The sequence below is a fragment of the Trichomycterus rosablanca genome, chromosome 7, assembly GCF_030014385.1.
Source record: "Trichomycterus rosablanca isolate fTriRos1 chromosome 7, fTriRos1.hap1, whole genome shotgun sequence".
Taxonomy (NCBI): Eukaryota; Metazoa; Chordata; class Actinopteri; order Siluriformes; family Trichomycteridae; genus Trichomycterus; species Trichomycterus rosablanca.
Window position 1 is genome coordinate 40,716,619 of NC_085994.1, and position 13,353 is coordinate 40,729,971.

General features: G+C 39.1%; 1 protein-coding gene across 2 annotated transcripts; it reads right to left on the bottom strand.

Annotated features, from left to right (window-relative positions):
- Positions 1 to 240: 240 nt before the first annotated feature.
- Positions 241 to 12,567, bottom strand: aaas (achalasia, adrenocortical insufficiency, alacrimia). Of its 2 annotated transcripts, XM_062999511.1 has the most exons (16): positions 12,482 to 12,567; positions 11,032 to 11,157; positions 10,561 to 10,688; positions 9,434 to 9,489; positions 9,257 to 9,348; positions 9,114 to 9,160; positions 8,487 to 8,585; positions 8,117 to 8,260; positions 4,046 to 4,166; positions 3,825 to 3,949; positions 3,437 to 3,497; positions 3,014 to 3,104; positions 1,846 to 1,918; positions 1,602 to 1,751; positions 1,424 to 1,508; positions 241 to 491 (listed from the first exon to the last, which is right to left on the bottom strand). In XM_062999511.1, exons 2-16 carry the CDS (start codon positions 11,140 to 11,142, stop codon positions 333 to 335), a joined length of 1,542 nt encoding a protein of 513 aa, XP_062855581.1. In that variant the 5' UTR covers positions 11,143 to 11,157; positions 12,482 to 12,567; the 3' UTR covers positions 241 to 332. The 2 variants fall into 2 exon arrangements, with proteins under 2 accessions (XP_062855581.1, XP_062855582.1); XM_062999512.1 differs by lacking the exons at positions 9,114 to 9,160; positions 9,257 to 9,348; positions 9,434 to 9,489.
- Positions 12,568 to 13,353: the final 786 nt, after the last annotated feature.

A 13,353-nucleotide genomic window follows, 5' to 3' on the forward strand; every position in this document is an offset into this window, starting at 1 on the left:
CTGCAAAGTTGGAATCATATCATTCCCTTTTTATAACTGATTTATTACACCTGTTGTGGCTGAAACTCATAAATTCAGTGCTTAGAAGGGGTGTCCCAATACTTTTGTTCATATAGAGTATCTAGTCAGTCATGGCATGACCACTTTTCTCTTTAGATATTTCTAGTAAACAGAAAAATGAATTTCTAAGTGGTTTGACTAACCAAATCAAACATAACAAACAATAACACAAACAATGAGGCATTTTCATCTTTTATTATATTTTACTGTCATTTATTCTGTATCTTTAAATGTAATTATGTTACATGTAAGAACATTGTGTGAGCTGAAGATTAAAAATACACATATGAAACGTGTTCTGTAAACAGTGTAGTGTTGTAATCCTCCGTCTTGCTGGTGAAGTGAGGACGCGGAGGGCTTCCCCCAGAATGTGGCCTCCCCACACCGACAAAATAGAAGGGCACATGAGAGATTCGCCCGTTAGACCAGCACTGCAACGAGAAACGATCGTGATTCACATCTGAAACTTATAGAACAAGTAACAAGACACTACAGCGGTACCCTGAAACTCAACGTCAGTTGGTTCTGGGACTGAAAGACGTTGAATTTCAAGGTATTTCTTTCCATAAGGATGTTCGGGAAACCTGTTAATGTGTTCCTTAGACCATGCACTGTACACAGGTCGAGTTTAAAGGTACAAATTTCTCGACAAAGGGCGTCAAGTACTTCACATATTCTCAATATTAATTGTTGGCTCACTTTTTTACTCTGTATAAACTCTATTGTATTTCTGTGGGACACAAGTACAAGTAGATTTATTGATTAATTGATTCTTAACAACATGCCTGCGACTGAGGCTATTTTTCATGGCTGACTGTATTGGAGAGTCAGACTGGGAGTGGATTTATTTCTCTCCCTGTGTATGTACGAATTAAGGTATCATTTGCATAACTGTAAAGACAAAGGTAGAGTTTATTTAATGCACTGTATCTTATATGGCATTTTGGGAGAGGAAGGGGGCTGGGATAAAAACTTATTTGTAAGCTGGACTAAAGTTGCAGTACAAGGTGAAGATGCAATAGTTCTTAAGTAATAAAAGGTCATGGGGCTTAGTTAACGCCAGGACAGCTCATACATCATGTTCCTTACAGGAGCGATTTTATTGGATACTATCATGGTTGGGGGGGGTGATTGATGGGGACTTGGTCAGTGTTTCAGCTTTGGTTTGGGTGTGGACGTCCTTTATTGTTGGTGCTATGCCGAGTAAATATTTCATTCTGTTAATAAATGCTGGACCGCACAGCCATTATTAGGTGGGAGTGGGTTAACCTCGTACGTCCAATACGATATCTGGTGTATGTGATGTGTCCCATCTATTTTTGGAAGTAGATTCTTTCACACATACACACACATTCACACTCACCACTGTGAGCTGTGCACCGTGCTGGAAGTGAGGATGGAAGTGGATCAGCCTCGGCTCTGCTCCAGCCTCACCTTGCACGAAACCGCTGAAATGAAGCGTAAAACAGGGTTAAGGGCCTCGCTCAGGGGTCCAACAGCGGTGTCTGAGGCTTTATTTATACTGTTTATTTGACACTCACCATGGAAGCAGCTCAAAGATGGGACCGGAGCGCGTCTTAAACACAGCAATGACGGCAGGATGGTTGGAGGATTCAGAACGACCTTTCAGGAGCACAGCCAGCCTCTCTCCAGTGGGATCCCAAGCAAGCGACTGCACCTCTCCACCGACACTAATCAGTCCAGTAAATAAAAAATATGTTATTTTACCAAAGCAATAATAAAATATTGCACTTTACACGCATGTTTATAAAAAAACACGCTTACACGACGTCACCAGCAAGCTCATTGAACGTGGTCTCTGAAAGATCGGCCACAACCACAGCAGCTTTAGGTCCTCCTGAAACCAGCGAGACATAAATAATAACCTGAACCTGTATACTTATATCATATACTGTATATATTTACACATACACCATATACAAGCACTTGTAGTTCTACAATTACTGACTGTAGTTTATCAGTTTCTCTACATACTTTGTTAGCCCCCTTTCATGCTGTTCTTCAATGGTCAGGACCCCCACAGAGCAGGTATTATTTTGGTGGTGGATCATTCTCAGCACTGCAGTGACACTGACATGGTGGTGGTGTGTTAGTGTGTGTTGTGCTGGTATTAGTGGATCAGACAAAGCAGTGCTGCTGGAGTTTTTAAACACCGTGTCCACTCACTGTCCACTCTATTAGACACTCCTACCTAGTCGGTCCACCTTGTAGATGTAAAGTCAGAGACGATCGCTCATCTATTGCTGCTGTTTGAGTCGGTCATCTTCTAGACCTTCATCAGTGGTCACAGGACGCTGCACACGGGGCGCTGTTGGCTGGATATATTTTTGGTTGAGTGTAGAAACAAGGAGGTGGTTTTAATGTTATGGCTGATCAGTGTAGGTATTGAGCATGTGCAGAGGACGGGTGAGAGGTTCATGCGGTGAGGGAGAACAGACGGGGTAAAATGGAGTGGAATGATCTGCGGAAGCAGCCGAAAGAAGGAGGACATAATGAAATCACAAACAGGAAAACTGGCTAATGTGAGCCGCGCACGTGCGCCAAGATGGGTGGAGGTGTCAAGTTTCCACCCGGTCAGATTTTATTAGTTTATTGAAGCACAGATTTCTTATGAACCAGTGCTGAGGTGGGTCAGAGATCTTCAGTTCCTTATGAAGCACGTCTACACTATCGCTCATCGTCCTCACTGATACAGACGCAGCAGATAAAGCCGCTCCATTAGTTTTAAAGCTCTTATTTCTGCAGAAATAACGTTAGTCCTGTATTTTCTTGGGTTATAATCATTTATTTTATGGTCCCAGGTATAAGTAGTTGTTGCCTTTTCTTAATGTATTTAGAGCAGATTTATATTTGTAAGATTTTTGAAATTTACATACTCTAGTTTGGGCTCAAAAACTATAATAAAACTAATGACACTGCAGAGGTTATTTACCCGTCATATCAGAGAAGGTAAGAGCGTAGATCACCGCTTCTCCCTGAACGCTGAACAACAGTCTCGTTCCATCAGGACTCCAGCATGCTGACTGTGAATAGAGGGAAGAATTCATTAATTATTGTTATTGGCAAATTTATTCATGGTTTATTGCCATATGAGCGCTTTGTGACATTTCATGACATACTTTGGTTAGGATTTACAGTAGAACCTGAATACAGTGATTTTATTGCTGCAGTGACCATATAAGGTGCTTCAAATTAAGAGGTTTCAAGACAAACACTTAGATAAATACATACATACATACTTACATAAATACATTCAAAATAAATACATACAAACTAAACCACCAAAAAATGTGATTATTATACTGAGGTTGTGGCTAATGCTTTGTTATGACGTGTTGTGTTATATAGATCTTACCTGACAGCGTCCTTTTAGACAAGGCCACCTCTCACAGGTCCACATCTTGGTCTCCCACACCCTACACGCATACACACAACATTTATCCTTTAAAATATCATTATCTCACTATTTTAACCCCTATTTCCTCTAAAACACTATTTGGTTGGGCTGGCATAGTTTACCTCTGCGCCACCCAAGCACCCAGTTTCCCAATTCAGGGGGAACAAGCTACAGTGTGGAAATCTGACCCAAGTCCAGACATTAACAGCATTAATAACCTTTAATAAATCTATTTTTAATTACCACAGCTTGTATAGCTTTCCAATGACCAGTTCAAACCAAGTACCAAACCTCTTTCTGTTTTTTGAGCTGAGAAACACCGACACCTTTAAACATGGGTGCGTACCTGAAGAGCGCAGAAGGCGTGGCAGCCAAGAGCCGGCCGCCATCCGGCGACCATAAGAGATTAGTGACCCCTCCACCTCCGACACGCTGCAGAGGAACACAGCTTTCTGCAGCCACGTCCCACACCTGAATTACACCAAGCACAAAGGAAGATCAATTTAATATAAAATAAACAATTGTGAAATAACTAAACCAGAAATGTTTCAATGTATTGAAACGTACCATCATGGCCGTGTCCACGGGAGAGGCCGAAACCAGTAAAGAACCGGAAGGAGACCAAGCGATGGAGGTGACCGGAGAGTGACCCGGATGAGACAGTACCTGAGCACAGCCGGACGAGGGACTGAGGACGAAATTCAGTCAGATTATCACTCAGAATTAAGTCGTGTGTGTAAATGCAGTGTTTATGTAGTGTGTATGTGGTGTATATGCAGTGTTTATGTAGTGTGTATGTAGTGTGTACGTGGTGTATATGCAGTGTGTATGTAGTGTGTACGTGGTGTATATGCAGTGTTTATGTAGTGTGTATGTAGTGTGGTGTAGTGTATATGTAGAGTGTACGTGGTGTATATGCAGTGTTTATGTAGTGTGTATGTAGTGTGTACGTGGTGTATATGCAGTGTTTATGTAGTGTGTATGTAGTGTGGTGTAGTGTATATGTAGTGTGTACGTGGTGTATATGTAGTGTGTATGTAGTGTGGTGTAGTGTATATGTAGTGTGTACGTGGTGTATATGCAGTGTTTATGTAGTGTGGATGTAGTGTGGTGTAGTGTATATGTAGTGTGTACGTAGTGTATATGTAGTGTGTACGTGGTGTATATGTAGTGTGTATGTAGTGTGGTGTAGTGTATATGTAGTGTGTACGTGGTGTATATGCAGTGTTTATGTAGTGTGTATGTAGTGTGGTGTAGAGTATATGTAGTGTGTACGTGGTGTATATGTAGTGTGTACGTGGTGTATATGCAGTGTTTATGTAGTGTGTATGTAGTGTGTACGTAGTGTATATGTAGTGTGTACGTGGTGTATATGTAGTGTGTATGTAGTGTGGTGTAGTGTATATGTAGTGTGTACGTGGTGTATATGCAGTGTTTATGTAGTGTGTATGTAGTGTGTACGTGGTGTATATGCAGTGTTTATGTAGTGTGTATGTAGTGTGGTGTAGTGTATATGTAGCGTATATGTAGTGTGTATGTAGTGTGGTGTATAAGTAGTGTGTACGTGGTGTATATGCAGTGTTTATGTAGTGTGTATGTAGTGTGTATGTGGTGTATATGCAGTGTTTATGTAGTGTGTATATGCAGTGTATATGTAGTGTGTATGTAGTGTGTATGTAGTGTGGTGTAGTGTATATGCAGTGTGTACGTGGTGTATATGCAGTGTTTATGTAGTGTGTATGTAGTGTGTACGTGGTGTATATGCAGTGTATATGTAGTGTGTATGTAGTGTGGTGTAGTGTATATGCAGTGTGTACATGGTGTATATGCAGTGTTTATGTAGTGTGTATGTAGTGTGTACGTGGTGTATATGCAGTGTATATGTAGTGTGTATGTAGTGTGTATGTAGTGTGGTGTAGTGTATATGCAGTGTGTACATGGTGTATATGCAGTGTTTATGTAGTGTGTATGTAGTGTGGTGTAGTGTATATGCAGTGTGTACGTGGTGTATATGCAGTGTTTATGTAGTGTGTATGTAGTGTGTATGTGGTGTATATGCAGTGTATATGTAGTGTGTATGTAGTGTGGTGTAGTGTATATGCAGTGTGTACATGGTGTATATGCAGTGTGTATGTAGTGTGTACGTGGTGTATATGCAGTGTTTATGTAGTGTATATGTAGTGTGGTGTAGTGTATATGTAGTGTGTACGTGGTGTATATGCAGTGTTTATGTAGTGTGTATGTAGTGTGTACGTGGTGTATATGCAGTGTTTATGTAGTGTGTATGTAGTGTGGTGTAGTGTATATGTAGTGTGTACGTGGTGTATATGTAGTGTGTATGTAGTGTGGTGTAGTGTATATGTAGTGTGTACGTGGTGTATATGCAGTGTTTATGTAGTGTGTATGTAGTGTGTACGTGGTGTATATGCAGTGTTTATGTAGTGTGTATGTAGTGTGGTGTAGTGTATATGTAGCGTATATGTAGTGTGTATGTAGTGTGGTGTATAAGTAGTGTGTACGTGGTGTATATGCAGTGTTTATGTAGTGTGTATGTAGTGTGTATGTGGTGTATATGCAGTGTTTATGTAGTGTGTATATGCAGTGTATATGTAGTGTGTATGTAGTGTGTATGTAGTGTGGTGTAGTGTATATGCAGTGTGTACGTGGTGTATATGCAGTGTTTATGTAGTGTGTATGTAGTGTGTACGTGGTGTATATGCAGTGTATATGTAGTGTGTATGTAGTGTGGTGTAGTGTATATGCAGTGTGTACATGGTGTATATGCAGTGTTTATGTAGTGTGTATGTTGTGTGTACGTGGTGTATATGCAGTGTATATGTAGTGTGTATGTAGTGTGTATGTAGTGTGGTGTAGTGTATATGCAGTGTGTACATGGTGTATATGCAGTGTTTATGTAGTGTGTATGTAGTGTGGTGTAGTGTATATGCAGTGTGTACGTGGTGTATATGCAGTGTTTATGTAGTGTGTATGTAGTGTGTATGTGGTGTATATGCAGTGTATATGTAGTGTGTATGTAGTGTGGTGTAGTGTATATGCAGTGTGTACATGGTGTATATGCAGTGTGTATGTAGTGTGTACGTGGTGTATATGCAGTGTTTATGTAGTGTATATGTAGTGTGGTGTAGTGTATATGTAGTGTGTACGTGGTGTATATGCAGTGTTTATGTAGTGTGTATGTAGTGTGTATGTGGTGTATATGCAGTGTATATGTAGTGTGTATGTAGTGTGGTGTAGTGTATATGCAGTGTGTACATGGTGTATATGCAGTGTTTATGTAGTGTGTATGTGGTGTATATGCAGTGTATATGTAGTGTGTATGTAGTGTGTATGTAGTGTGGTGTAGTGTATATGCAGTGTGTACATGGTGTATATGCAGTGTTTATGTAGTGTGTATGTGGTGTATATGCAGTGTATATGTAGTGTATATGTAGTGTGTATGTAGTGTGGTGTAGTGTATATGCAGTGTGTACATGGTGTATATGCAGTGTGTATGTAGTGTGTACGTGGTGTATATGCAGTGTTTATGTAGTGTATATGTAGTGTGTACGTGGTGTATATGCAGTGTTTATGTAGTGTGTATGTAGTGTGTATGTGGTGTATATGTAGTGTGTATGTGGTGTATATGTAGTGTGTATGTAGTGTGTATGTAGTGTGGTGTAGTGTATATGCAGTGTGTACATGGTGTATATGCAGTGTTTATGTAGTGTGTATGTGGTGTATATGCAGTGTATATGTAGTGTGTATGTAGTGTGTATGTAGTGTGGTGTAGTGTATATGCAGTGTGTACATGGTGTATATGCAGTGTTTATGTAGTATGTATGTGGTGTATATGCAGTGTATATGTAGTGTATATGTAGTGTGTATGTAGTGTGGTGTAGTGTATATGCAGTGTTTATGTAGTGTGTACGTGGTGTATATGCAGTGTTTATGTAGTGTATATGTAGTGTGGTGTAGTGTATATGTAGTGTGTACGTGGTGTATATGTAGTGTGTATGTAGTGTGTACGTGGTGTATATGTAGTGTATATGTAGTGTGTATGTAGTGTGGTGTAGTGTATATGCAGTGTTTATGTAGTGTGTATGTAGTGTGGTGTAGTGTATATGTAGTGTGTATGTAGTGTATATGGAGTGTGTACGTGGTGTATATGGAGTGTGTACGTTGTGTGTATATAGTGTGTAGGTAATGTGTTGGTAATGTGTATATGGTGTGTATGTAGTGTGTATGTAGCGTGTACGTGGTGTATATGTAGTGTATATGTAGTGTGTACGTGGTGTATATGCAGTGTTTATGTAGTGTGTATGTAGTGTGGTGTAGTGTATATGTAGTGCGTATGTAGTGTGTATATAGTGTGTACATGGTGTATATGTAGCATGTATGTAATGTATATGCAGTGTGTATGTAATGTATGTGTAGTGTGTACATAGTTTGTAAATTGTGTGTATGTAGTGTGTACATGGTGTATATGTAGTGTGTTCGTAGTGTATATGGAGTGTGTACGTGGTGTATATGGAGTGTGTACGTTGTGTGTATATAGTGTGTAGGTAATGTGTTGGTAATGTGTATATGGTGTGTATGTAGCGTGTATGTAGCGTGTATGTAGCATGTATGTGCCAATACCGTGTAGAGAGCGAGTTGGGGTCCACGTGCCAGACCAGCAGGCAGGTATGACAGGCCACAGCCAGAGCGGAGGCACACAGAGGCTTCCACCCTACAGCGCTCACACTCCTCTGCAGCCGGTGCTTCAGAGTCGGAGTCGTCGTACTGAAGAGAAAACAGAATCAACCGCTCACAGGATCAGAACTATCAGACCAAACTGCAGATTCATTTAATTATTTGTATTTAGTCATAATTTTAAGTCACTCTGTGTAAACGCGTCTGTTAAATGCAGCAAATGTAAATATAAAAAGGGTTTAATAATATTTGTTAACCAGAATCCCATAAAACATTTTGAGGAGCGAGTGTTTGATACAGGTGACCGTTAACGTACCTGCGAGAGCTGTAGATCCTGATGGAATCATCCAGCAGGGCTACTGCAAATTTGTCTGTATGTGGATGCCACGCAAAGCTTCGTACGGTGCTATCAGACCTAAAATAAACAAAAACAAACAACAGAAATGCGAATGAAAGCTCACATACGTGGCTAGAACAAGGGAGGGAACTGCTGCAATTATGACCTCAGAGACGGGGGACACGGAGAACAATGTGTGACGATACGGATCTCCATATAACCCATATGAAGCGGTCTGTAATGCACGTGTATCTACTGCTGCAGACGTCGAAACCTCATCGAAAAAGGCCGAAGTATTCAGTCCCGATTGCTTCTTTTGTTCACCTGCACCAGGCGGGTTCATATAAAGAGCCGTATAGCGCACGGAGAACCCTCATATAACAATAACACACACTATGTTCTATTATAGGTCCGGTCGTAAAGAAAAATAATACTAATAAATGAATACATTTAAACAGCTCAGAAACACAAAACAAACTAGTACATGATCGCCCCCTTGTGGAGCTTTTGTTTTACATTGTGTAAACCACAGTGGGACCAGATTGTACAGAGCAAAACAGAGAGAATAATATGATATGTGCAATATGAGTGATAAACGTGATTTACCAATCCAACACTTGGGAGAATTCAGCAACCATGTCCACACCACTTAACTGAAAAAATACAAGCAAATAAAAAACAGAACAGTTATTAAACTGCTATTATTTGTTCAATTTAAATACAGTTTGATGCTCAGCCGCAGCGCTTACAGTCAGATGTGGGAACAGAGAGCAATGAAACGAAGACGCCCATCTCAGCAGAGCCAAAACACTCCCCGAAATCAGGGTCAGACTCGTCGGTACTGTGGAGAACACACGAAACATGTGTTATGAGGGGTGCGTATAGAACAAAAATACCTCAAACACGCCTAAACAAACCACACACACCTTCTTCAGAACTGTTCGTGATTTCGTCTAACAGGCCATAAAGTCCTGCGTCACGCCTACACGGGGAGAGAAAACATGTGGACACTGTTAGAGTCATAAACAGTCTCACACGAAATACTGCAGCTGTCGTGAACGCAGCATCAAACAGGCGGAATTCCATACGGTGCTTTTCTGGCCCAATCTAGTCATATCCAATTCCCTGAACATATTCCACCTCTACTGCTGTAACTAACACGTGTGCAGTAGCCAACTGCTTCTTTCAGCAATATGGAGATCCGTATAGCGCACAGAGTCACGCCCTGATCTCCATTATTCCTCACTGTTATCCATGTAGACGAGCCGCACGGCCAATATGAGGTTTTAAAGGTGTGTGTTTGTGTAGGTGTTTGTGTGTGTGTGTAACATGTGTTTGTATATGTGTGTTTGTGTGTGTTTGTGTGTAGGTGTGAGTGTGTATGTAGGTGTGTGTTTGTGTGTATGTAGGTGTGTGTGAATGTATGTAGGTGTGTTTGTGTGTATTGATGTGTATGTGTGTGTTTGTAGGTGTGTGTGTGTGAGTATGTGTGTGTGTGTGTGTGTGTGTGTGTGTGTGTGTTTGTGTATGTGTGTGTGTTTGTGTGTGTAGATGTGTGTGTGTGTTTGTGTGTGTGTGTGTGTTTGTGTGTGTAGATGTGTGTGTGTGTTTGTGTGTGTGTTTGTGTGTGTGTGTAGATGTGTGTTTGTGTGTGTGTAGGTGTGTATTTGTGTGTAGGTGTGTGTGTGTGTGTATGTGTGTGTGTGTTTGTGTGTGTAGATGTGTGTGTTTGTGTATGTGTAGGTGTGTATTTGTGTGTAGGTGTGTGTGTGTGTGAGTGAGTATATGTGTAGGTGTGTGTGTGTGTAGGTGTGTGTAGGTGTGTGTGTGTATGTGTGTGTGTGTAGGTGTGTGTGTGTATGTGTGTGTAGGTGTGTGTGTGTAGATGTGTGTGTGTATGTGTGTAGGTGTGTGTGTGTATGTGTGTGTAGGTGTGTGTGTGTAGATGTGTGTGTGTAGGTGTGTGTGTGTGTGTGTGTAGGTGTGTGTGTGTATGTGTGTGTAGGTGTGTGTGTGTAGGTGTGTGTGTGTAGATGTGTGTGTGTGTGTGTACCAGGCTCCAGCGCTTCTCATCCACAGTGTGTCTCTGTGATCCAGGAATGCTGCTTTGCTGCTGCTCTCTGGACGACTGTGTGGCTTCAGGTTTTCCCTCAGAAAAAGAAGACTCGGAGGATTCCAGTGCTAACAAACAGTGGAAACAAACACAGCAGTCACCATGACGATTAGAGGGTCGCTGGTTCGAGTCCCACCCATTGCTAGGTACTGTTTTTATGTTTAGACTGTATCATTTCAATGTGAATAGTACTAAAGATTTACAAATAATTGGATTTTTTATTTGCATTTGTTAGATGCTCTTCCTGACACAACCCTCCTATTTCTGTCAGGGCTTGGGAACAGCACAGAGAGCGCACCGACAACTGAGCCTTCCAGTGTCCGCACAGACACCAAGATTCAAAAATTAGTGTCCCAATACTTTTGTCCATATAGTGAGGGTAATTCAAATACTGAAATAAAAGGATGTTACCTGTTTATGGTAGCAGTCTGGAGAGCTTCCTGATACGAGTTCATTATTGGCCTCGTATAAAGTGATCTGACCGTTCAGCAGCGGTGGAGGGAAGAGCTCGAGGGAACACATCGTTCAAACACGGAGCTGAAATATAAAACAAAAACTCTCACTACAGCCTGCAGTGGTACAACAGAAACATTCATTATTCTTGCCACCATAATCCAATATGAGGTCTTTTTTGATGATTGAATAAGTGAACTGCCAGTATATTATGAGTCTTAAAACAGCACAATAATAATAATAAGTATAATAATAATAATTAAACAATAATTAAGATAAGTATAATATTACTAACGACAAGATTAATGGTAATAATGATTCATATAATTACAACAATTAGTATAATAATAATAACAATAGGTATAATATTAATAATAACTATTAATATTTATTATTTAATAAGTATAATAATAATAACAATTAAATAATGAAGATAAGTATAATATTAATAATAACACTAATAACGATAAGTATATTAATAACAATATTAACGATATTTCACAGTACTTATAATAAATACAATAATAATAATATAACGATAATAAAAACGATGTTATTAATAATATTTATATAACATATAATAGCAACAGGTTTAACAATAATAATAATAATATAAGTATAATAATAATAATAGAGCGATAACAACGATGTTTATAACAATATTAATGATTAGTATAATTACAACAATAAGAATAATAATAGAGTATTAGTAATATATATATATATATATATTTATATTAATATTAATAATAACAATGTTAACCATAACACTACTAATAATAAGTATAATAATAATAATAACTGCTATAATAATAATAAAACATAATAACAATATTTTACAATAATTATAATATAATATAACGATAATAAAAACGATGTTATTAATAAGTATAATAATAATAATGGTAATAACACTACTAACGATACATATAATAATAATTATATATAAATAATAATAATACAAATTTATAACGATATTTTACAATAATTATAATAAGCACAACAATAATAATATAACGATAATTATATATGTATAAACAATGTTATATATAAATTATAATGATAATAATAATAGCTTTAAGTTTAACATTAATAGTATTAGAACGATAATAACGTTATTATTATTGTTATATTACTGTTGTTATTATTATTAACATTAATAACAACAGTAATATAACAATATAATGATGATGTTAATAATACGTTATTAAAACTTTATACTGATCACTTATTATGAAAGTAAGAAGCTGATAAACGTTCTTTAATAGCTGCTAACTTGCTAACTGCGACTAATCCAGCTAACCTAGCACTATTAGTATTAAAATTCTGACTATAAACGTTCATTTAGTAAACGTGTTTCTTTAGGACTCAGAAATAATTTAGTATTTGACTCAAAAGTTAAAATTACTTGTAACTGAGAGCAGAACAGAGTTCAGAACTCAGAGTAGCATTAGCGCCATTCCCTCAAACACAGGGAGAGTTAGCACTCTCAGCTACAGCGAGCCGCGAGGGACACGCAGGACGCGAGACCGTAAAAGCGCTACAGCTCTACACTGCCATCTACAGGACTAAAGTGGAACTGCATTAAATCACAGTTTACGTTTGTTTCATTCATTCATTCATTTACTGTCTGTTACCAAAGCTTTATCCTGGTCAGGGTCGTGGTGGGTTCGATTCATTAGGTGAAAAGCAGAAAACACCCCAGACAAGTGGCCAGTCTATTACAGGACACACACACAAAATTTTTTGTAGCTCCAATCTGCTGGACTGCATGTCTTTGGACATTTGATGAAGGAAACCGGAGCACCCCGAGGAAAGCAAACTCATCATACAACTCATCACACACCCTCCATGACCTGCTAGTCAGACAGCAGGGCACTTTCGGGACATCATTGAACACTGAGCCACTATCAGGACAGACTCATGTTGATATTTACTGCAAAGAACGCCTTACAACAGTTTAGAATATTACAAGATAAGATAAGACTTTATTGATCCCGAAATAAGGGCTCGTCCGGGATTTGAAACCCGGGACCTCTTGCACCTAAAGCAACAATCATACCCCTAGACCAACAAGCCAGCCAATATACTGTACATTATATATCTCCTCTGACAATGTTTACTGCAATTACATGTTTTAATAGTTCTTTGTATTACATACTACATCTATCTGTCTGTCTGTCTGTCTGCCTGTCTGTCTGCCTGTCCGTCTGCCTGCCTGTCTGTCTGTCTGTCTGTCTGTCTGTCTGTTTGTCTGTCTAACATACCTTGGGCCTTTTA